Source organism: Pseudopodoces humilis, chromosome 5, assembly GCF_049639895.1.
Source record: "Pseudopodoces humilis isolate 2021_Gansu_Grassland_sample_001 chromosome 5, ASM4963989v1, whole genome shotgun sequence".
NCBI lineage: Eukaryota > Metazoa > Chordata > Aves > Passeriformes > Paridae > Pseudopodoces > Pseudopodoces humilis.
Window position 1 is genome coordinate 47,185,682 of NC_142204.1, and position 25,158 is coordinate 47,210,839.

The 25,158-nt window shown below is 41.2% G+C and overlaps 1 protein-coding gene across 1 annotated transcript; it reads left to right on the top strand.

Annotated features, from left to right (window-relative positions):
* Positions 1–14,002: 14,002 nt before the first annotated feature.
* Positions 14,003–24,623, top strand: IFRD1 (interferon related developmental regulator 1). The gene is made up of 12 exons (XM_005519270.3): positions 14,003–14,334; positions 15,987–16,091; positions 17,037–17,118; positions 17,547–17,671; positions 17,966–18,123; positions 19,086–19,136; positions 19,231–19,409; positions 19,511–19,619; positions 21,106–21,240; positions 21,941–22,069; positions 23,070–23,165; positions 23,921–24,623. Exons 1-12 carry the CDS (start codon positions 14,289–14,291, stop codon positions 24,008–24,010), a joined length of 1,305 nt encoding a protein of 434 aa, XP_005519327.1. The 5' UTR covers positions 14,003–14,288; the 3' UTR covers positions 24,011–24,623.
* The last annotated feature ends 535 nt before the right edge of the window (positions 24,624–25,158 follow it).

A 25,158-nucleotide genomic window follows, 5' to 3' on the forward strand; every position in this document is an offset into this window, starting at 1 on the left:
ATGATGGATTCCCACTGGATTCAGCTGTGCACCTCACAGAGTTGCTCTCTTTGCAAAGCACAGCAAAGCTTATTTTTTGCAGTAAAATGTGTTGAATATGCAGTGAAAACAGCTCCTAAAGATATTTATTTATTTATTTATTTAGTCATTGCTCAGGTCACTGAATTTATTTTGCCTTTACTGAACTCCGGGAGATTTATTATTTTTTTCTTTCATTTACCACAATTACCAAACAACAGCAATTATAAGGACACTGCCAGGTGATCAGTTCCAGAAGTGTTAATTAAAGACATTTCTAACCTTGCACCTCTCCTTGAACTTTCATGGGTAATTTCCATTGTTAAAGCATTAGGCATTTACCTGCTTAAACCCCAAACTGTTGGGTTTTTTTCCTACTCTGAAAGAGCCCTTCCAACAGCAGAGAAATTACTTCAGCAAAACCATAAAATTGATTGAAGAGTCATTATGTGAAATGCCTACCAAAACACAGAGAAATTTAATTTTTTTTCTTACGTTTTTAATATCATCATGGATGTTACATTGGTACTACAACAAAGAGCAAGGCAGTTCCAGAGAGCATTGAAATTTCCATCTGGCAATGGTCCTTCTGGTGTGTATTATCTTTTAAGATGTTTTCCTGGCATCTACCAGCTGCCTTCAGGAAAATTTATACGCTATTTTAGTTTGTTTAATTTCTCTTCCCTGCTAATGTGCCTCTGTTATTGCCGTGTGGAGTTCATTAACTGCGCCAGGAGATGGCAGCAATGGAAACCACTTCGTGCCCTTCATTCAGAAATGATCTCTCGTGCTGAGTGATGACAACATGATTATCAACCAACATTTAAAAATTGTTTTGAAAACCCAAGCAAAGCAGTCTTCGCACTTGTATGAAAAGAAGAAAAGATATGAGAAAAAAAAAGAGCTACGAAACGTGAAAGGAACTATGAGATCCCTTCCCAGGATCTGAAGGTCATTTTTTCACCACGTAAGTTGCAAAGGCCACAGATAGACATCGATAGATAAAACTGCTGGAAGGCATGACTTTCCCAAGCTACTGTGACCAAAAAGGTCTGAAGTAGTTTTAGTTCATCTGATATTCATGCCACAGAAGATAAAGCATTTGAGTCTAGAGCAGAAGAGGACTGGGGAGAGTCTGCAAAAATATCTTAAAGATCAGAGATGGGCTTTGGGGCTGCTGGACTTTGACCTATATCTCTGATTTGGTGAGAAAAGCATGGGGAGCAAGCTGCTTATTTAACTATTTTTATAAAACAGATGAAGGGACATGCAGAGCCAGACAGAAGATCTATTTAGGAGAAATGAGTGTTTACACAGGAAAATTACCATACATATTTCCCACAGGACACAAGCATTATTAGACCTGTTACAAACTTTGTCAGCAACTGCTGAGCAAAAAAAAAGAATCTTATTTACCCTTCTAAATACAGACCAGTCTTCAGGGCAATACAGCTGCTAAATTTACAGGCATGGATGCCTGTGTTACAGCCAGGATTTATCATGCATGATAAATGCAGAACTGTCTCAGCCACAGTTACAAGCTTTTGTTCCAGGCATATTATTTATTTATTGCCCTAAATTAAGAGCATATGGGGGGAAATGGGCTTCCTCACCAGGGGGTAATGTTTGTGTGACACTGAGCAGAAGGAGTAGTGGACCTGGGGGCTGTGGCAAAGTCCTAGTTCTGCCCTGGTCCATGCCTTTCAGCACAGCTAGGACAACCCTGGGCACGTGTCCCCACAAAGGGTTAGGAGGCAAAGGTTGCTCTCCTGAAAAGGAATTGGAGTGGTGAGAAAAGACACAGCTCCTTGTCATGTTCCTTGTCGAATTTGGGCTGTAAGTTGTCTTGCTGACTTTGTGAATGAACAGGAACTCCCATCCTGGAGAAACATGTGCTTTCATCATCAATGTATCCCCACAAAAAAAAGTCTGTAACACTTAAAGCTTTGGCTAATTGCTTGTTTTAATGAAACAGTAAACACAATAAATCATGTTTATGGAAATCAATCTGTTCTGCATTGCACTCTTTCCATTAGTGAGAAATTCGTTGTGACTGATATTCTAAGGTTTTATGGGGCTTGCTTGAGTTAAAAAAGGCTAATATTGCCAGGAGGAATACACGGTTTTTGTAACTACAAGCCACTTCAATCATGGTAGGGACTTCCAAGCAGTTTTGCCTTCTGTAAATTAAAGATCCACAACCCTCAGGGCGAAGGGAGCTTTATTGCAAGAAAATCTCACTTACACTGCTCAGAGGTGTCCCCTGTGCAACCCAGGTCAGTGATTATTTTGACATAAAGCAAAACGGTCTAAAAGAAATGCAGATCAAAAGAAGCCTCCTTTAGTTATATAAAAACCTGTAATTATGAGGTTAGTTGATTTTCAGAACTAAAGATCAAAACCTCTGGGTTTGTTCATAGTTGAATATACTTTGTGACTAAGAGCACATAAGGAACATGGACTTTTGCACCTCTAATTGTTCTTGTGGTTAGTTTGTATGAGAAGCACTCTTAAATACCTCTCTTAAATACCTCAATTGCAATTATGTCCTATTACTACCTGTGTTAAAAATTTTACTACAAGCTACAGTGAGTATTCATCCTACGTGGGTCTATAATACTCTAATATGTAAATGTGTTTCTCTTCCTTATTTCTAGCTTCTCAATTGCATCAAAAGGCAACATGATTTATATTTTCAGCATGTTATCCTACTGGTCTTAGATGCTTTTAAATAAAATAATGGGAGGGAAGGTACATTCAGCATTACTGGTATGTTGTTGATCTATAAGGTATGCCTCATTCCTCCAGCCCTAATTATATAACATATAAATAGACTAGAGAGATTTAAAGATATTTTAATAATTCTAGGTACAATTAAAAATAGAAAAATTCTGTGATACAGGGAGAGGAAAACAGTGTCTAACTACCCTCTGAGAAGATTTTCTTAATGCTGACCAAAAAGTCCTGGACAGGTGTGAGCATGGAGGTCCTGGACAGCAGCATCCATGAGAGGCCTGCTCTGGCTTTTTTGCTCCATCAGCCTTGCCCTGCAGGAGGAGGACAGGGCACTCAGAGGCTTGTGAGCTCCACCCCTCTCCCTGCTTCAGTGTGGGTGCTGGCTGCCTTTACTAGTAGCAGCACAGAGCATTTCTGTGAGCCTCCTTTAAAAATGAGATGCTCTCTGAAACACCTGAATTTAGAAGCAGATTTATTATACAGGCTGGAATAGTGGTTAGCTCTCACCAGTGTCACCAGGCAAAAGAGAGCTTTCTCTGGATTCAGTAGTGAAATCTAACAACAACAACAAAAAAGAACAACCACCACCAGCCAAAAAAAACACACCAAAACCCCAACAAAAATGACGCACATGCAAAACAACCTCATAGCATGACCTTGTCTGCCTCATCACTTGATCAACTTTCATAAGCACAGCAGTAATATCTTACACAATACTGCATTGTACTGTGTTGTATCTTGCAATATCTTACATTTTCCATTTTAGCCCTCTTCATACTGTTTTCAGTCCTGACCCCACTGCCTCTGTCCTAAATATAGCAGGCAGACTGGTGGAGTGGAGCTGCAAGATGTAAGGACACCCCTTACCAGGCCTGATCCTGACCTCACCACACATGCAGGCTGATGTCCCAGCCTGGCCTTAGGCTGTCCCCATCCCCATGGAGGTGCCTGATGGCTGGGAGTAGGGCTGCCAAAAAGGCAGTCAAGGTCTGAACAGGGCTTTAGTGCTGATCTTTTGGAGATGAGGATTTGGGTTTTAATGACATTACTGGTAGGTGTGGTGAGGTGTTGGCATCAGTCTGACTGGTTTAGGGTGCTGACCTCAAGGCAGAGGAATGCTGCCGGCACTACACATTGTGATTACTACCTCAGCAAGGCAGCTCACAAGGCACCATATCTCTGTGTTTCTGCTACACAATTCACAGCACACTCATCATGGGGCATTTTGAACCCCCTCAGGGATAGGGGTGCAATCCCTCCATGCTGCTGCCTGCAGGGACAGCCACCAGAGTTGATGGCGTGGAGGCCACAGGGGAATCTCTGAGACTGCAGGCACATCATCCGTTTGAGAGACGCCACATCCATGTTCCTCAGTGCATGATGAGAGTCCACAGGCATTATGTTCAGTATTTTTCTCTCTTATATGAGGAAGCAAGCTGCTGGAAGCAGAAGATCTCACCATGTGGAGTCACACATGTGCAAATACTCAATATGAAACTGATGCTGGGACACATATTTTCTTCTCGCTCTCTCTCTCTCTCTCTCTTTTTTTTTTTTAACAGTTTCCTCTTTCAGTTTCTGTCTTAAGGTTCTTTGGCTGGGAATAATCAGGAAGACAGCATGTTTTTTACCCACAGACCTCAAATGAAATTTGGTATTCCTGACAGCAAATGTGTGTATTTTCCAAAAGTTTCCCTTGGGGTTGGGTATTTACACAACACTTCTCAAGATAAAATTCCACTTAAGCAACCTGAAAGAATTGCTCACATGCCATAGAAGAACCTTGAAAGGATGGGGACAGCAGGTGCCCAACAAGACTAAGAGTTTGTACTTCTGCATCCTCTGGTCTGAAATATGCTTGAGAGCAGATGAGATTTGTGTGGCAGATAGGCACATCAGCACAGTGGGCGTGCCAAGCACGGACACAGACCAATGTGACAAAGCTGGGACATGTGGCATAGGTGACTGACGTGGCAAAAGTATTGTGGCTTGTCACGTGTCACTGAGTAGCTGGTTGTGAAAGATACTATTTAAACAAACTCTTGTGTACATTTCCATGTCAGTACCTGTCTGTCCAGATTCTTAATTTTAAAATGCAGCTCATAAGCATATTTGAATGAGTCATTATTTTTGGCCAGCATTGATGGTAACTGGAAAATCTAAGCATTATTGCACTGTACATCCCCTGTGCTCCATAGATTGCACAGCAGTTTCTTCTATGCATCTATTCAGAGCATCCTATTTCTACTCTGTCCACACCCTCTTTTCTCTATTTGCATCTGAGAGCGTTCTTGTTTTGTCAGAAAGAGCTCTCCAACTCCTGCTGGATACTTACTTTCCTCCCCTTGGTGCAAAAGCTCTTCTGTATAGTTTCTCTTTGAGAAAATGGTGACTACTTAGCATTGGCAATTTGTTTCCGTTAATTTTATACATCAGTGATTGAAATGGCAACGCAGCTTTTCAGTCTTCACCTTTGGGAGGTGTAGGGCCCACAAAAACCCTTCACACCCATGTCTGCTTATTTATGTTTGCCTGTAATAGGGTAACTGTATAACACTGCATTCAATCAAAAGAACATTACAGACATCCTTGAGCAGGAATTGCCTGATTCTGAGAACAGTCAACCAGAAAGCAGTAGTTGGAGCCTCTAGTTAGTATGTCCTACACTTCCAACAGCAGTTGGCACAGCCCACCTCTGAGAAAATAAGTTGATGAAATCATTGAGAATATCTCAATCTTCTCAGTTTAAGTCCAAAGTGTTCAAATAAGTCTGTGAAAGAGAAGGGAAGCAGGATGAAAGAGACTCATGGTGGCCATTCTGAGGGAAAAGGATACAAGGGACACTGAAACACTTGAGAAAGGAAAAGTGTAGCCAGATGCAGGTGGGATATGAGCCCTGGGGTGAGGGAGGGCTTGGAGACAGTGAACAGAGGGAGGAGAAGAGAGTCATGCAGTCATCATGTGGGGAAGAGAAAGGCAGGAATGCAGAAGTATCTGGGATATGCCAGGATTTTGGTCTTGAGGTAATCATAAGGAATACAGTCTGGTACTTCATGCTTTTACTTTGGTAGAACAAAAGCCATGTAGCTATTGTCTCTTTTGATACCACAGAAAAAGACAAGCTCCCTCTTCCTTGGAAATCACCCTTGCCAATTCTCTCCCTGTCTTGCTTAATCAGCTCTCTGTAAGCCAGCAGCAAAAATAATCTTTTCCCTCCAACAATGAACCACATTTTATATTTTCAATTTTTAGTGTAAAGAGATGCATGAAGTCTGCATATCAGTCAGAGTGTAGAGCATGAGCTTTAGCAGGTCTCAGTAGCTTTGGTGTGACTTGCAATGAGAAATCACTTTTCAAAGAAGCAGCAATTAAATAACAATCTTTCAAATAAGCAGCAGTTGCCAATGATGGAATGGAAAAAGAACTGCAATTACATGATAGATGGTAACAGCCTTATTGTTTCATTTCCCTCCATTTCAAGAAAAAAAAAATATTAAGAAACAACACCTTTCAATACTCATTATTTGGGCAGCCTGGCAAATGTATAAACAAGTGGGTGACTATGCAACACAAAAATGTGGACTTCTGACAGGAATTTCTCGCTCTTGAGAGGAAGCACCCTAATGCTGCCACTAATTACCAGGACACTAGAAACAAGGGGTTGTTAATGGAACTTAAAACTGCCATGTAAATTGGAAGCCTTTATAAAGGAGGTTTTAAATAATGCCTAGAAAGAATTGACTATGAAGCCCAGGATGACAGAAGTAAAGTATGAATTAATAACCCATGGTAAAAGATGATGGGTTTCAGGATTTAAAAAAAAAAAAATCAGGTGTCAGCTAGGGTGTTAATGAACTCTGCATCATGTGGGGGGAGGGAGGGAGGAAATGCAATACAAATTTCAGGCCTGTTTAAAATAAACATAATGACAAACTATTTCAGACAGGGTACTTCCAATTGACAGAGACATGGGAAAGCTATCAATGACAAGAGGATTCATTTGGGATACTGGTCATCTATGTTCAAGACAGAAGAATTGCCATGGGAACCAGTGCAGAGGAAGACTTCAAGACTGGTCAGGAGACAAAAAACAACAGCACTGAAGCCCAGATTCATGTTGCCCACCTTCAGGCACTTCACAAAGACACATAAAACAGGAGCACAGTCACCAGGGTCTCCTGTAGTCAATGGAAGGAGATGGGCACCTTCAGTCATTCAGCCTACCTAAGTTCTGACTTGGCTTCTAAATTAGATGATTTATTTAAGTACTCTAACTACAAAGGGAGCATATTGCTCTAGGGAATGTGCACAGCACCTTGAAAAACAGAGGGTCAGAAAGAAAACAGCTGCTCCCAAAAGTGTAAACATCACAGAAGAGGTCAAGGTGAGGTTTAGCAGCAAGAAAAACTGATGTGTGCTAGGCACAAATAAATTTTTCTGATAAACGGAAGGCTGATCTTTGGAAACATCTTTCCATATGTAGATGGGGGGAATAAGATACTTGCCTAGAATTAAAATGCAGCTGAATGTGTTCATTTAAGAGGTTATACGATGAACATACTTGAAAGAGCAAACATTAGGACTGGCAGATACAAAAAGTTCCTTTCTCATCTGTTTTGCTATACTGTTTTATTTGGACTTTTTGTTACTGAATACAAATAGGACTAATCCTTTATATTGCATAAAAGGGACTTCTTATAAAATTACATGTATTTTGAAAAAAGAATTATTGGAAGGTGCTGCTGCCTTGTCATTCTCCATCTGCATCAAGGGGATGGACTGAAAAATCTGTTTCCTGGGACCAGAATTGCTCAAGACCAAAACAAAAAACAGCTACAGCTGAGCAACTGACCTACACTTAGCAAACTGAGCAAAATGCTTGCTGCCCAAGGCAAGGGAGGACAGCTCTCCTAAGTGATGGGCAAATGCAAGGCAAGGTCCTGCTCGGAAGGAACAGAAATGCTATCAGCACACTCCCAGCTGTCACTGGCACAGGCAGCATATGTGGCAGGGTGTACAACTGATGGCAAGTTAGGCAAGTTAGTGTCTTTCTACTTTATGGTTGTTGCAGTAATGGAAACTCATTGCCCATGGACTAGCCCCATGTTCAAGACTGAAGTGCATGAACCATGCAGTTAAAAGTGTCCCAGCAAGTACAAACATGGACTATGGATCACAGCTGTGTATTGCTAAAAGGGTGGGACGGCACAGCCAAGGGCCTGGCAAATGGATAGAAGAGGACATGGGAATGTAAACATACAGGGATTTTGGCAGGAGCATTGGCAGAAATGAGACTGGAGAATTGCCTCCTGCTATTTAGTCTTTCCTAATTTTCAATGGAATGACCCTCTATGCACATTGACAAAATATAATGTGGCAGAAACAGAGAAATATCAGATTCTCCTACACTGATATTGGCTAACCAGTTGGGTCAACAGCATTCTAATGCAATAGTAATGTGTGCTAAAAGGAACAAGATGTATACTTCTGATTATTGTATTACATGCTGCGGAAAGGCTGCGTCACAGTCCCCTAATTCTAAGCAATGCCAGTATTTTGAAAATAATTTGGAAGGATGAAACTAATTTTGAATCTTATGTTTCAACCTGAGCCCATGTTTAAAATTATATATACATTTTATTACAGAATAGCACAAAGTATCTAGTTTTCCTGGGTAATTCTTAGTACAAACTTAGTGGTTGGTATTAGGAAACAAAATTTTGCAAAAGACAGAGAATCAAGTGAAGCAAGACATAAACTGACAACACACAAGGCCTTAAGATGCATGAAATACATTATTTTACAACACAGTTTTACAATAGCAATTACATTCACTATTCAAAGTCATTTGTTTGCTATGGCTTGCCCCACAAGAAACAATAAATTAGAGACAAATACAGAGTCATGTATGTTTTTTGTTTAAAAAAATGTGTTAATCCTTATTCCAACAAAATCTTATTAGCTACTGCAAAATGTTTGCAAGGGCATCATGTTTGTCAGAGCCTTATCTTTCTTTTTCCATGGGGTCACAGTTGCTCTGTAATGCTGTTACTGTTAAGGATAATGTTTGTGGTCAGTTGCTACTGGCAGTGACAGTCAAAGTTCAGGCAACCAAATTTAGACATGAAATCAATAATGGCATATGTACCAGAGAGCCTGAGTATGCATTGTTTCTTCATGACTTACCAGGAAAAATTCTTACTGAAGTCCAAAAAAGCTTGGGATGAATAAATTATATATATGGAGTGAAGGCTCTGCCTCAGAAAACGGAGGTAAGTATCAGTATAACCTGAGTAAAGTGAGACAAAATATCTGGGCTATGAATGCAGATGAAACCTCCTGCTCTGGAAAGCCAGGATAGTGTGCCACAGAGGATGTGCTCAGCTATATAAATACACAGTGTTTCATAAACTCCACATATACCCTCTGCAGGAATTGTTAATTTAAAAAGGATTGTAAATTTGAGTGCAATATATGCATCTAGCCCCATACGTATAGTATGAACAGTACCAAGGCTGCAGAGAGGATTTATCTGTGACCACTAAGCACTTACCTGATTTGCACAGTCATGCCTCTGTCTCAGCAGGCAGGTTTGCTAAATCCATCTGCTCACCATAAATAATTGAACTTCTTTCCTGACTGCTTTCTTCTCCCTTCAAAATGTCCTCTGTGTTTCCATACACACAGGGCTGCTGAAATTAGGGAAAAAAGTATGAGCTGGTATTGTGCCACCTTACAGCTTTGGACTTCAGCCACCTATAGACATCATGTGCTTTCCTCAGTGTCTGAAGCTAATCCATCAGCTAAGACCCAAACTCCCTCAGGAGCTAATAATAGTGACTCTAGTAGTCAGCCCGCCGTTACATTTATTTTATTCTGGACTTGGGGTTTTTGGACATTCTTGGACCACAATTGGTCAGGGTTCCAAAATATAAACAAGAAGGCAAGAGGTAAATAATGTAAGAAATCTGAAAGGACCTCCAACACAGAAGGTGTATATTTTTTGCTACAGTGTAATACTCCTGAAATATTATATCAGAAACTGCTCAGGCCTCCAATACATGTTCCAGCATTCAAAGAGAAAAAAAGCTGCAGCTCTTGGCTACTGCTGCCCATTAAGAATTCACATCAGTTGCAATCCCTGTCTCAGAAATAAGAGGAGTTCTGTCAGAACCGATCAGATATGTCTTGCATGTACACCTGGAACCACATGCACTCATCTGAGCATCTTCGCAGTGAAGACCTGACATGAGCTTTCCCTTTTAAGACTTATTTTTTCTCCCAAGACATGAGACTGGATGCCCTACCTATGCAAAGGAAATAAATTTCTTCTGCCTGCAGAGTCAAGTCAGCCCCCAAGCAAGCATTCCACTGTAGCAACTGTAGCCAGAATTGAGGGGGCTGTGGCTGTAAGTTATCATAGGCAATTTATTTTCAGCAGTGTGACTACATGTCAGTGCTGATAGCATTTGTAGCATTAAGTGTTCCAGAGAGAGGACTGTGGCACTACTTGGAGGCACACGCTCTGAAGGCTTGTCAGTCCTGGTACGTCACTAAAAACACAAGCATTTTGCAATATTTGTTCAGGGAATTCTCATTTTCCAGGTTTGAATGAGCTTGGGATCCTCTTTTGGGTTCAAAGACAGTCATGTCTTAAGGACCAGCAGAAAGGAAAAAGAAAATCCGAAGAATTGTGTATGCCAAGATAACAGGAGCATTGTGTCAAAAGAGGAGAAAAATATCAAGGATCCATATGATTCCCTCAATTCTGACTTCTTACAATGTTTAATGGTGTACAGAAAGTATGTCTGCCCATGTCTCCAGATGGTCATAAATGATGATAGTTTACATGTCTTTAAAATAAACTCTGGCACACAAATACTAAGCCACATAAACTGATTCAGTCACATATGTATGTTCCTCAGCTGGGGTGAAGTTCTTAATTAGACCTTTTCTTGGGGCCTTAGTCAGCATGTGCTCAAAGGCAGCTCTGCCGTGGTGCAGCTGAGTGACCTTGGATTAGAATGCTGCATGAAAAAGAGCTGTAAGAATTGAGACCCACCGGCTTTGCTCAAGAGCTGTGCCTACATTGAAGCTCTCCCTTAATCCTTGTCTCAGCTATGTTATGGGTATGACTGTGCCTGGCCCCACACACTGATCCAGATCCCGGCCCAACTGAGATGATTTTGGATCCTTCCATCACTGTGGGCTTGTCTAATGATGACCAGACTGGTGGCTGGTTGGTCCTAGTTATTGTCACTGAACCTGATTCTGACCCTGACTCACTGGCTTGGTTTTTCTTGCTTGATCTCAGACCTCCTTGTCACTGTGCTCATTGGGATGGTCACTGGTGATCTATACTCTTGGCTGAACTTCTAGCCACCACCAGAATTGCTTTGCTATTCTTGTTTGGGTGCTGTGGTACCTGCTAGGGAAGTCACTGTCATGCATACCTTACTATCACCTTCCACTCCCAGCTTGCCTTGCTACTCCATAAAACACTTTTCTCCAAAGGATGTCACCTCTCACCTACCACTGGCATCATTTGTGCCACTGGGACTGTGACACTCCTGACATCAGTAGTTCCAGCACAAGTCAGACAATAGGAACATAGATTGCTGACACCATGTGACTCTCCTTTTAGCCAAAGATTTTTGTTAGAAAGTCTTGAGCCAGCCTACTGGCGCCATGCATTCCTGCCAATAGGATAAATCAGGAGAATGGGCAAGAAGTCAGCAATCAAGACAAAGAGCCTGTTCTGTCAGACAGACAGCAAAACTAAGCAGTGATACACAAGTCCTCTTGTGTGATCTCACTTAACTGTTCATCAAATAACCAGGGAATCACAATAACCTGGAGACATCATATTTCAAAAGCCCAAGTAAAATGTAAAGTGGTCATAAACCCAAAGTAGTCACAAGTTTTTTGTTTTTGTCACCTTTTGTAATTTATTCTAGTTGTCTAGGTCTGGCAACAGCATTTCATATTTTAGCTGTTGATTTTCCCACTCATCTGCAGCATTCTCTCCTCTCCCTGTCTAGGGCACTAGCTCCACCTCTCCTGGCAGCATCATCTTCAAGTATCCAAGGGCTATGATACTTAATTCTTCCAACTCCACCATGAGGTACCACTGATGTTGCACCTGAGCTGCTACACAGACATGCACAGTTTGGCATATTATTCAGATTGCTACACCTGCAAGGATTTCGGCATTAAACCAAATCCTTACTGGTAGCCTCACACTGTCTTGGTTGTGAGACACAGCTATAAGCTGGAAGGCAGAAATTTCAATTCTGTTGAGGCCGGTCAGCCTGCACCTTGTAATCAGTCTGTATATTATGAGGGTGAAATAGGAAATTGTCAGGACACAGCTGCTCTCACTCAAGTGGTGTTGGCATCTCGCAGCTGAAATACTCCCACCACGTTTGCTTGGCTCCTATTGGGTGTTGTAGTGTGTCCAGGGCTGCTCCCTTGCTCTAATAATGTCTTGTGTACCCAAGAGTAGTTTTGCCTTCTGCATTTAATTGCCACTCCTTTGCCAACTTACCTGGAAGGCTGTCCTTTGCTCTAACAGTTCATCCTGAAGGAGAAAAAGTTGTGCCCTCAAGACATTTATGTGTTGTCCTGTACAGATGCAGTACATACTGACTTCTCTCTCTTTTCTTCTTTAACAGCATGATCAAAGATCTGGCTAAGCCTTTCAGAAATTTGAACTTCCCATGTCCAGGGAATTGTTCACCAAGAGTCTCATGCTGCGCAGCAATGGAAAACATTGGGCTCAGGTACAGCCAGCTATCATTTTCTAGAAATAGACACTTCTAGCATTTCCTGACCCGGAATGCACAAACGGGGCACTAAGTCCTTTGTTTTTCATGTGGCACATATAGAGAATTGTTATGGAAGTTTACCTTTCTGGAAGTCAGTGTAAATATGTTTTGTACACAACAGAATTCAAACAGTGTAATCACGATTGTGTCTTATGTAACTTTTCAGCATGTTCTGCAAAACTGCCTTCCCTTCCTCAAACACTGCAGTTCCGATACAGCCTAGCAGTGAACATTCACAAACATTCAGAAGCTCAGAAACATAAACCAATCTCTGTTTGGTGGTCAGGAAAGCTATTGTATTTCTATTAATTAATTATTTTAGTTATTTATTTGGTGTTTAGCAGAAAACATTAAAAAAATAATTTTGGATTAAAAAACTTAAAAGACAAGTCTCTAAATTGAAAGATACAATTGAAAAAACTTATTTCTGCATTGGAAGAAAGTCTGCTACGAAGGAGTAAGGCATTTATCCTGCATATCTGCTTTTAAGTGAGAAGGCACATTTGTGGTTCTGGGGTCCTAGTACAAGAAAGACAAGAAACTACAGGAGAGCGTCCAGTGGAGGCCCACAAAGATCATCTGGGGCCTGGAGCTTCTCTTTTATGAGGGGAGACTGGAAGCTGGGCCTGCTTATTCTAGAGAACACTGACAGGGGATCACAATAATGCATGTAAGTATGGCAAAGGTGGGTGCCAAGAGGATGGTGCCAGACTCTTCCCAGTGGTGCCCAGTGACAGAACGATGAGCAGTGGCCATACATTAACACACAAGACGTTCCCCCTCAACATGAGGAAGAACTTTACCGGTGAGGGTGCGCTGGGACAGGCTGCCCAGGGAGATCGCGGATTCACCCCTCTGGGGACATTCAAATCCCACCTGGACACGTTCCTGTGCCACCTGCTGCTAGCAGGGGCTGTTGGACTGCATGATCACCACAGGTCCTTTCCAAACCAAACAGTTGTGCGATTTTGCGAACCCTTCCGGCATTCCCCCCCTACACGGCGAGCAGTGCCGGCGTCGGCCCCGCACACCCACAGAGCTGCACACGACCCAGCCGAGCTCGCCCTTCCCACTGCCAGCCGCGCACGTGGCTCCAGGCCGGAAGCGGAGCCCAGCCGGCACGGAGGGACACGGAGGGACCGAGCACCAGCGGCGCGGCTTTGTCCCCGCCCCACGCGGCCTCAGGCGCCCCCAGCACCGCCCTGGGCTGGCGCTGGGGCCCGCCGCTCCCGGCGTGCACCGCGGCACGACGCACGAGGCGCCGCTGACGTCCCAGCCCCGCCACTGGGCAGCAGCGCTCTCGCGTCACGAGCTCGCGCTGCTGAGTCAGCGGCCCACCGCCGCAATGCCCGGCCATTGGCTGCAGCGGCGCGGAGCCCCGCCCCCGCAGCCCGCTGGGGCTATAAAAGCGGCTCCGGCGCCCCCTCCGCGCCTTTAGCCCCGGGTGTCTGAGAGGAGAAAGATGCATCGACTCCGCTCACGGGCCTCCACGGGGATTTTTGCCTTTGCCGCCGGTTCGCCCTCCGCCTGCTCTCGCCAATCACCCCCGCTGCCCCGGCCCGAGAAGTCAGCCTCGCAAAGGCGTTGGAGTAAAAAGCGCTCCTGCTCTTCCATCGGCTGATTGTCGCTGATTCCCGGGCGGGGGGGAGCAGAGAGACCGAGACCCGGAGAGGGGCCGCGGGAGCTGAGCCGAGCGCCGCTGCGACCATGCCCAAGCCTAAGAAGCGGGGGAGCAACCACCAGCGCGGAGCCGGTGAGTGCGGGTGGGGAGCGCGGGATCTAGACGGCATTTCCCGTGGCCGCGGGATGGCCGCCCTGTCCGGCGGCGCCCCGCCTGCCCGCGGGTGGTGGGTGAGCCGCAGAGCGCGGGTGCGGCCGTGGGGCTCTCGCTGGCCGGGCCGGGGCCGGGCGGGTGACAGGAGCCGTCCCCGAAACCGCCACCTCACGCCGCTGCGCGCATGCGCCGGGGAGCCGGGGGGCGGCGGGTGCGGCCGCGCTGGGGCCGCCGGCGGCGACGGGAGCGCCCCAGGGCAGCGGCGGCTCGGGCGACCCGGCCGCGGGCCCGCCCGCTGCTGTGGCTGTGTATCACCGTGTCGTGCTCCGAAAGGCTGCTGAACCCCCTTATGCTTAGCCTGAAATAGGGTACTATAAAATAAGCGGTCTTCATACAAATGCGGAATGTGCGTGTCCGAAGTGCTGGTGCTTGGGGCAGAACAGGTTTTGTGGGGTAGTGAGAAATTGCACTTCAGGCTAGCATAACTGTGTGCAGTATCGTTTTCTAATACCAATTTTTAAGGAAGTGAGCACTTTATAGGTTGTTTCTGCAGCTGCTGTTATTTTAGTTTGTGAAGGGTTTGCTGTCGTTCTTGCCACTGCTGTTGAATCCCTGTTCGGTAGCAGCAGCAAGAAGGTGGCCATGTGAGAGCGATGAGCTTCCAAGTTTGTTGGCTCGTGCATTGGCTGGTGGGGTTTTTTTGGATTATGGTTAATGATACAAGTGGATACAGTTAAAAGCAGCAGAACTTCCGGAGTGTGACTGACTTCATTGGAAAGTATTTGGGCACTGATCCAACTGAAAGTTGATTCTGCCTAGATAAAAATAGCTTTTTGGGGTCTTGGTAGTTAGGGAGCCTGCCTGAAGCTGGTGCAATTTTCTAAATAATTTAGAAAAAACTGAAAGAATAGAATTCAGAGTTCTGTAAATAATGTTTTGGGAACTGTTGGAGAAATAACAGATACGAAAAGAGAGGTGAACACTGGTAAAAATACTGATTTCTTCAAAAAGTCTGAAGCTGCTGCACCAAGGCCTTCTTGGCCCTAAGAGGGAAAACTGTCCCTTGTTGAGGCATTAGATGTTCTGGCTTGTAATTCAGTAGTAAAAGAGTTGGATGTTGCTGATGCTGCACATACTACACTTAATCCCATAAATCCTGCATTGAGCTGGGTAATGTAAGTTTGCCTAAAGGTTTAACTTCCACTGTCTTGAAGTCCCTCAAAATTAAAAAATAAAGGCCAAATGGCAGTTTTTTTAGGTAGCTCATTCTAACACTTAAATTAACATAGACTTATTTTTAAATCATAGTCACAGAAAACTGCATTAATATGAAGTTGATTGTAGAAAGATCTTAAATGTACTGTAGGAAGTCAGCCAATACCTAGAGTAGGAATTGGACTGGTGCTAGGTTGGCCCTTCCTCACTATTCACAATGGATCTCCAGAACAGAGCCAACTACGTCTTCAGAATAGGTGGGAGTAAAGAAACCAGCAGAGGATGGAAACATTCTTTCTGTGGACAGGTCAGGGAGAATGAATCTACTTTGGGAGGATTCGGTTCTACTTTTGTTGCTCAGAACTTCCTTCTCTGTATGAAAAATGACCAAACTATTGTCTTCATCTTTCCTTAAGGTGGTCAGCCCAGAAATGTGCAGCCTTTTAGTGATGAAGATGCTTCAATTGAAACTATGAGCCACTGCAGTGGCTTCAGTGATCCTGCTAGCTTCACTGAGGATGGTAAATTCTTTTATTTATATATTTCCACCTTTTAAAAGCATAAAACCTAAGCTGATTTAGTAGTTTTAAATAGTAGACTGTAAGTAGCAGTAATGAAATAATGACGTTATGTTAACACTATGTGACGGTTAATCCAGTGGCTATTGTTTTTGTTCGGCAAGAATATGCTCCAGGTTTGTGAAACTATCAGCTTATTTTCTATTAGAGTATAGATGTAGAGACAATAAGATAGAGTGCTAATATAGAGACAGTAAGAATTTTAAGATGAATTATAAGACATGGACTTTTATAACAGGTTGTTGAAGCAGTAAGAGCTACAGAAGAGTTTAAGATGGGAAGAGTCATACTTGCCCATTTTGAGCTAGAGTTGTTCTTTGTCTCGTTTACCATCTTTGCAAGCTGGAATGCTCTAATGTAATTTTGTTGAGAGGAGGGGACCTGAAAGCCTGCTACAGGGGGATAGCCAGGGAGCCATCTCTGGATATGGGCCGCTCTTAACTGAGCTCCTGTTGCAGAGGTGTATGAGTTGATGCCATATAGAACAGGCTGCTTTGACTAACTGCATCAGCTGTGAACATCTTGCTGTACTCCAGGGGTAGATGGAGTGGACTGGGTGAAAATATGTTGTTGACAGGATTGGCTGATGGTCATCAGATGGAGAAAATTTATGTAAGGCCTGATTCGCTGCCTCATCAATTCTTGTCATGTATAAGAAGTGGATCTAGAAACAGCACAAATGTATCAATCGGTCAGTTTTTAAAAAGCGTTTTAGGGTGCAGTCTGATATAGTAGGTTTAAAACCATTATGCTGTTGTGGTACTGAACAATTCTGTAGCAGTTGTCTATGTTAAGCTGCTTTCTTATTGTTAAAAACATTGTGTTGGAACTACTGTGTCTGCTAATGAAATGTGTGTCTGTAGGACTAAATTATTTTTTCTTGATTAGGGCCTGAAGTTGATGAAGAAGCCACTCAAGAAGACTTAGAATACAAGCTGAAGGGATTTATTGATCTTACATTGGACAAGAGGTACAGTCTGCTTTGAAGAAGCACATGCATATGTTGTTTTCTTGCTTTCTCTGATTTAATAAGGAAAATACACATAAATTCTTTTTTTATGTTTACTGAGATTTTTACTCTGGGGGGGAGGACTTGTGGATCTAAATAAACTTTTTTCCTTCTACCAATCTTTTAGAATGGGTTAGACTTTCCTTTCATAATATATTGAAGCAGAGTGACTTTTTTCCAGCCTGCAATATTACTGTGAACTCTTATCTTCAAACAAAATTTTGCTTCCCTTGAGTAAGGAGGCAATTCAGAGCATTTCATTTCTTCATGGTGATTCTGTGGATTACTCTACTATTGGGTGCATACAAATATAAACTACCATAAAGCAAAGGTGGAGATTTAGCTCATATGTGCTGATTTCAGGAGGTCTTCCTTCTCTCTTCTAACAGTGCAAAGACAAGACAAGCAGCCCTTGAAAGTCTGAAAAGTGCATTTTCTTCTAAAATACTATATGAATTTATCATGGAAAGGAGAATGACTCTAACTGATAGCATTGAGCGCTGCATAAAGAAAGGTAATAAACATGCATGCTATTAGAAAGCAATTAATCCCTATGAATTAGCATATAGTTTAAAAGAAATTAAGACTGTGAATGTTCTCTAGTATTTTACAGAGTGCTTAATAATTTAGGTAATATTACTTTTTAAACTTAGGTGTCACATTTTAACTGTCCTAGAAAAGTAAATGAAATTATCTTCTATCTATTGGTTTCTGAATTTCCACTCAGATATTTTCAGACTAATCTTTAAAAGATTGAAGGAGGAAGGCAGTGCAAAAGGTGATGGCTGATCACTGTGTTAATCCCTAGGTAAGAGTGATGAACAGTGTGCAGCTGCTGGACTGGCGTGTCTTCTGTGTGTGCAGATGGGGTCAGGAATTGAAAGCGAGGAGATTTTTAAGACGCTTGGTCCAGTGCTGAAGAAGATTGTCTGTGACGGAACAGCCAGTATCCAAGCCAGACAGGCTGTAAGTATGAAATATTTATTTGCCAAGGAGGGACAGAGGGCTGCTTTTGACCAGCTCATTATTGTGTAATCCAGAACTAAAGGTTACCACACTAGTGTGTGCTCATATTGTTGACATATGCCCTGAATGACGCATGACAGTATTTCACTGGTTTAAAAAGTTCCACCTGAAAGTTGAACGTGATTTTCTTCTTCAGCTGTTACATGTAGTGCTTTGTCAAGTGCCTGAACTCACTGCAGTTCTGGGGGCTGATACTGGGGACCTAGAAAATATTTTCTCACTTTCCCACTGAGTGGTATATCCTTCCTGTATTAATTTTATTTTATTCTTGAAGTTTAGTTTTATTCTTAAACAACACATGAGTGTTACTTAAGCATTTACATTTCTTTATATATATAGCAAATGTATGTACATATACATATATACATGAACAATACAGCTATATTGCCAAAGGTATTTTTAAGTTAAAGTTAACTAGAATATGTGGCATAGGGAACGGATCTGCAGGAGAAGTTGGAAAGTTCCAGGAAAGGCTTTTCAAGGGCAGAGTTGTCATGCTATTTAATTGTAATAGTCATCAGAAGGGGAAAATATTTCTCACAGCTGTGAATAAATATCATAGAGTTATCAGAATAATTTCTCCTTATGAATCCTAGTGAGATTTAAAATCATTGGGTGAAGAGTGGCACAAGTAGCTTTTTCAAGGGCTTTGTAAGCTATTTTAAAATAATACATGAAAAGTAAAGGCTTGTGAGTAGGAAGTACTGTAAAATCATCCTGAGAATAGATGGGAATTGGGAGCAAAGTGTTATGAAGAAGCTGAATTAAACAGGATTGGAGACTTCTAGTTTCTGCTGAGGTTTTAATCTCCAGATGTTAAATTTCAGAGGTCCTAAGTTTGAAAGTTTTGTCAACTGTAACTTTGTCAAATCCTGACACTTTTTTTTTTCTTTTGTGTCTAGTGTGCAACCTGCTTAGGGATTTGCTGTTTCATTGTGACTGATGACATTACGGTGAGGATGATTGATACCTTTCAAGCATGGTAAACTGACAAGGTGAAAGTGTGTGAGTCCTAAACCATTTCCGTTATATTTTTCCCTCATACAGGAGCTGTACTCTACTATGGAATGCCTGGAAAACATCTTCACAAAGGCCTATCAGAGAGATAGAGACACTAATGGTGTATCAAGTTCCCATAATACTGTGCTTCACGTCAGTGCCCTCTTAGCATGGACGTTGTTGTTGACCATTTGCCCAATGAATGAAGTGAAGAAAAAAATTGAAATGTGAGTGTCTTTTGTGGAAAGTGCAGTTTGTAATGACTCTTCATATGCAATGAAATAGTGTTGGTAAAAATTAGATCTTAACGGAATGACTTACTCCTTAGGCACTTGCATAAACTTCCAAGTCTACTGTCTTGTGATGATCTCAACATGAGAATAGCTGCTGGAGAAACGCTAGCACTTCTGTTTGAACTGGCACGGGAAACAGATGCTGTAAGTAGATGTCAGCAGCTAAACCTTCTTTAAATGGGACAATGAGGAGGCAAATTACCTAAGCTGTATTGCATAGCACCCTGAATCTCAACAAGTAGCAAATAATTCCATGGTTTATATTCTTTCTAGTGAGTCTGCCCCAGTCTAAGTGGGTATAGCAATAATTTACAGCTATTCATTTTTACACTTAATTTCTGTCTTGCAAAACAGGACCAATATAATGAAATGTATCAAACACTAATTAATAGCAGCTAGAAATATGGCATGCAAGATTTAAAACTGAATCTAACACCTGCTTTTAAAATAGAATAAAGATGCCTCTAGAGAGATTCCAGGATGAAACAGCATTGTTTACTGTAGTGGGAACATTCATCAGATACTTATGCAGAGAAGTTTGAGTAATTCACAATCTGCACAATTCTGCTTTCACAGCCAAAAATGTATCATCAGGTAGAAAATAGGTTGACTTTAAGTATTTTTTTTTCATTGTTCTTACTTGGGTAACTCGAGAAGAATAACTCGTATTGCATGCATGGTAGTTTCATAGCACTGGACTTTTTTAGTCATTTTAAGGCTTCTGTATAAATGCAAGCAGTGTGGATTTGAGTCTCTTGGCTGTGGAAGTCAACTTTGAAAGGAAAAAATAAATGGAAACCACAACTTGATCCTTTATTTGGTCAAGCTGACCACAAGTAATTAAAATCTTAAAATTGATTAGCAAATGAGGCTCTATTTACTAGAGTCTCTTCTGTTCTATTGAGGAAATGCCCTTTTAATCATTACAGATTATTCACATTGAATCTTAAACAATTCAGATTAAAAATACTTGATGTATTTGCCTTTGACCAGTTCTATTCAGAAAGCATGCAGTTAGTTCACTCTAGTCAGTTGACATGAAAAAATGTTCAGATTAAAAAAAAAACAACTTGTTTTTACGTAAGTTTGCATACATTCTTACTAGTCCAGGTGAACGACTGCCAAATTATTAAATGCAGTGGAAAAAAAATACATATATATATGTAAAGCACATATTAATTTATATAGTGAATAACTAAGCTATTTATAACAGTTGACTTAAAATGTTTGGTTAAGCATTAAAAAAAAAACAACTTTCTTCCTAATTTCCCAGTCCATACAAGACTTGCAGCTAAGTATTCCATAGTGTCAGTCTAATGGTGTCTCATGGTTTGCCTCCAGCAGCATGAATCTTGCGTTAACAACATTAAAGTGCCCTCAGTTTGTTGGCAGGAGTAGTTCAGCTGGTCTGTTAAACAGTTTGAGTCCCTTGCAATTATGGAGTAGAAGAAAATTGGCAGGTATATATGCACACTGATGGAGCTGTATGTTTCACATGGCTGGCCAAAATAAAGCAGTTGTAGAGATCTACACGACCAAAATTTAGAGATCCATTTTCTTTTTTGTGGGAAAAGAAGTGAAGGCTGTAATATAAACTAAAGACTAAAAAAAATATATTTTTGGAACCTAGGATTTCTCTTATGAAGATATGGACCTTCTAACAGAGAAACTAAGAGCTCTGGCTACTGATGGAAACAAGCACCGGGCCAAAGTGGATAAAAGAAAGCAGCGGTCTGTCTTCAGAGATGTTCTACGGGCTGTTGAGGTGATTCTTTTGTCTTTGTTACAGTCTAGACCTTCAAAAGACATAATGTACAATTTAGTGAAAACAATTTTATTGTTAAACAGAATTATTGTGTCAGTGAAAGAAACAAGAAAAAAGCTACTTTGAGATTTCATAGTCTGATCACATAATGTGGAATAGACTGGGTTTTCTTTTAGGAATGTTGAACAAAGATAATGGGAATAGTTAAGCATCATGGAAGCTAAGGAGGAGGCTTGGCATGATTAGAAGTCACCTTTAGGATTCTGCCTGTAGGAGGATCTGAGTCACCTATTAGCACTTGTTACATTCCACTGTCCCAAGTGTAGCTACTCATATCTGTAATGTAGAGACTAAAATGAGGCTTACAGGCTGACTTAGAGGTGACTTCTGCACTCAGAACTGGTTTTCCTGGAGGTAAATGCAATTCTTAGAGAAATTTTAAAGATTAAGGTTGAGCATTTGTTTTTTAAGGTTTTTAATCATGAAGAATATCAGCTTCAAGTTCTACATGAAATTTAGGTATGCCTCTGCCTTATGAACAAATACAATCTGTAGCATATGTGTACTATGTTATTTGGAAGGTTTTGGATTGCTAAATTTATCAGTGAAAATAAAGTTTGCTGAGCTCTGTAAAATTCCCAGTACAAAAGGCTGTTTCAATTAAAATGATTAGATGTTGTTTCCTTTGATTTTTGCATAGGAGCGTGACTTTCCTACAGAGATGGTGAAGTTTGGACCTGAGCGCATGTATATTGACTGCTGGGTTAAAAAACAAACTTACGAGACGTTCAAGGAGATTCTGGGCTCGGGGATGCAATATCATTTGCAGGTGACCTGCTGTTTGACACATGCTCAGACTGTTGCTCCCTGCCTGGCTTCTTTGATGTAATTCAGTCTGAATTACAAAATCCTGAGTATAACTTAGTGAAGTGATGAGCTTTGCATTTGAGCTATTAAAAGATAGCACTTAAAAAAGTAACTACAGTGAGCTAGAGTGGTCTGGATAAGCTGCTTCTGAGTTGTAGCCTGGATGTGCTAGCTTAGTAATCGACTTCTCCAAGAAGTAAGAAATTTAAGCTGAATATCTTTTTAGCTTCAGAGTTTTTCATGAATCTTTATGCTCTCTTTCAGCAGAGTGGTATAGTCATCTGTCTGCTATAAAGCTGCATGCCTCCACTCTTCCTATTCAAACCTGTCAAAGAAGGGCAAAGTTTTAGTAAAAAATAATGAACACAACTATTGCAGCCTAATGATGGCAGCATTCCAGAAGAGAAAGCATAAATCTTTATCTCTGTTCTGGGAACTGCTTGTTTACTAGTCATCTGTTTACATATGTTACAGAAGCAGGAGCTATAGCTTAGGAATGTATGCTCCCAAATTGCTGTGATAATCATGGGGTTAAATTCTTCAGTCCTGTGTTAATTGAATTTCTGTGTGACTGAGGGAGCTCAGGCATGTAGCAGCTTTTTCAGTTTTTTGAAGTACTACTTTCACAGCCAGATATTTTAAAACTGGTGTGTTGTGAAACCATACAGGTCTGTTCAGCTGCCTGATATTGTGTAGAACAGAAGTGTCTCATTTGCTGGGACAAAAATATCAAGGAAGGCAGGAGGAGCTGTCTGTCTTCTCAAGGTGGCAGTTTTCGCTTTTAGCCTTATTCTGGTGAAGGGGAGGAAGTATTCTTGACTTAATTACAAAAAGATTACAAAAGATAGCAATTTGACACAAATCTTAGTATTTCTTACTGGAATACTTGATATTTTACAAAGTCAACTCTAAAGACTTGATACAGAGGGGAAGCTGATAATTTGATGTGTTTCTTGTTTCAGTCAAATGACTTTCTTCGGAATGTGTTTGAGCTTGGTCCACCAGTAATGCTGGATGCTGCCACCCTTAAAACAATGAAGATATCCCGTTTTGAAAGGGTATGTTATTCCACCTTTATGAATTTTCTTTACTTTCTACTCTAATTCTGCACTTCAGAAGCTGTCATTGTTAACATTTGTCACTGTAGTTCTAAGAGTGCCTCATATTGTCCTGAATGAAACCCAGCCGTACTTGTATGCGTCTGTGAGCTTTTAGATTTTCTGCTGGGCGTGTGTCTGTTTCTGTGTTTTTTCCAAGGGGTCTGAAGGTTGTGGTTGGTGTTGGGTTGCTAGATTCATTCTCCACGCATGTGTAACTTGTTCTCTTCTGAGAGATACATGTTTTTGGGGAGGGACCCACAGGAAACTGTGGGAACGGAGTCTTTATAAAGACTGTATCCCAAACTCTGCAGTATGAAATGGATGCCAGGAGGTTGGCCTTATGTTGATTGTGAATGCATTAATCCTGCATATAATTTGGGGAATGGTGTTATCAAGTTTAATCTGGGGGTAAGTGTAGCCTACATGGTATCTGCTTGATGTTTAAGACTGACTGGCTTCCAGAACTGCTCATAGCTCAGCATTTCTTATACAGGCCAAGTTTCTTTTAAATATATATCTGTCTGTATATATATATATATACTAAAATTAGCCTTTGGTTGCAAAGATAGCATACTATAAATTTCAAAAGGCCTGCCAGTTTACTTCAAAGATTAATAAAAGGATATTTTAATTTGTTTTGTAACATGAAAAATCTCTCAAGGGCATAAGCCTTTTGACAATATGTAATTATTTTTTCTTTTTTTATTTTGTAGCACTTGTACAACTCTGCAGCATTCAAGGCTCGGACAAAGGCTAGAAGTAAATGTCGTGATAAAAGAGCAGATGTGGGGGAATTTTTTTAGATTCCCTTTCAATGGCGTTCAATTTTCATAATTCAAATAAATTTGTAACATTTGAATGAATTTTTTAACTTGTGTAGTCAGTTTGAAGTTGTGCACGGCTTTGTTACATAGTCTGTAAATATAATGCATGCTGTTGCTTAGTTGCATATACATTGTATATAGGTTGATGTAACATTTGGTACAGGGATACATTATATTACCTTACAGTAGCCCCCCCTCCTAGCTCCAAAGGTTGATTATGGTGTAACTGGTGCATTAAATGGGGTGGATAACTGTACTCAAATGCTGTGTGTCGGATTGGATCCTTTATATAAAGGTAAAGGAATTCATTGACCAAGTGTTCTGGTATGAATGTGCTAATATGGAAAGATGACCATGTCTGTGTGGAATTATTTTAGTAACTTTTTAGAACTCTTCAGTGGTAGATGGACAAGAAATTCCTATGTAAGTATAACTTCCTCCTGACAAGGGACAATGAAGTTCAGTAACTTCCACTGACAGTCAAATACTTATTGCAATTACAAATACTTGCCTCCATGTAAAATAAAAGCAAGATTCTTGTGTTCTGAAATTGAATATTTAATTTTTGGAATAAAGATGTTTCTCACTGCTGGCTCTCTGTAAAAATAATTATTTATTTTTATAAATAATTATATATGAATGAAAAGCTGTAACACTGGTAAAACCTAAAGGTTGAAAGGGATGGGTTTGTTTATTTGCTGGTTCAAACATGTGCTTGGGGTATTCCCAGTGTGTTAGGAGATAGTACATGCAAGTCTACCTTGCTGTGTTTCAAAGGTGTCTCATACTTGCATGTGGTCTGCACAACAGTCTAATCTTGATTTGTCATTGCTTCTCCAATGGTCAAAAGTTTTCTGGTTTTGGTGCTGTTGAACACGTCCTCTAACTTAGAGGAACCATTCCACCTTCCCTGTTATCATCGTGTTGAAAACTACTCTTTTAACCTCAACTTCTGATTTTATAGGACTGAAATGTGCCAGTAACAGAACTTAGGAACAGTGGGCGGCGAGGTGTTAAGTTACTAAAACCTAGATGGGTGGAGCTTTGAATCTGAAGATCTATAAAAGTGCTTGTTCAAATAAACGTTCTTAAGATGTTTAGCAGCAGATAAGTAAACATAGCATTGA

Bases quoted from the DNA above. Each gene is read 5' to 3' on its own strand.
- IFRD1 (XM_005519270.3), top strand. From the start codon at position 14,289: ATGCCCAAGCCTAAGAAGCGGGGGAGCAACCACCAGCGCGGAGCCG. The intron at 17,119-17,546 runs GTACAGTCTGCT...CTCTTCTAACAG, and splicing joins GATCTTACATTGGACAAGAG to TGCAAAGACAAGACAAGCAG. The intron at 19,137-19,230 runs GTGAGGATGATT...TCCCTCATACAG, and splicing joins TTGTGACTGATGACATTACG to GAGCTGTACTCTACTATGGA.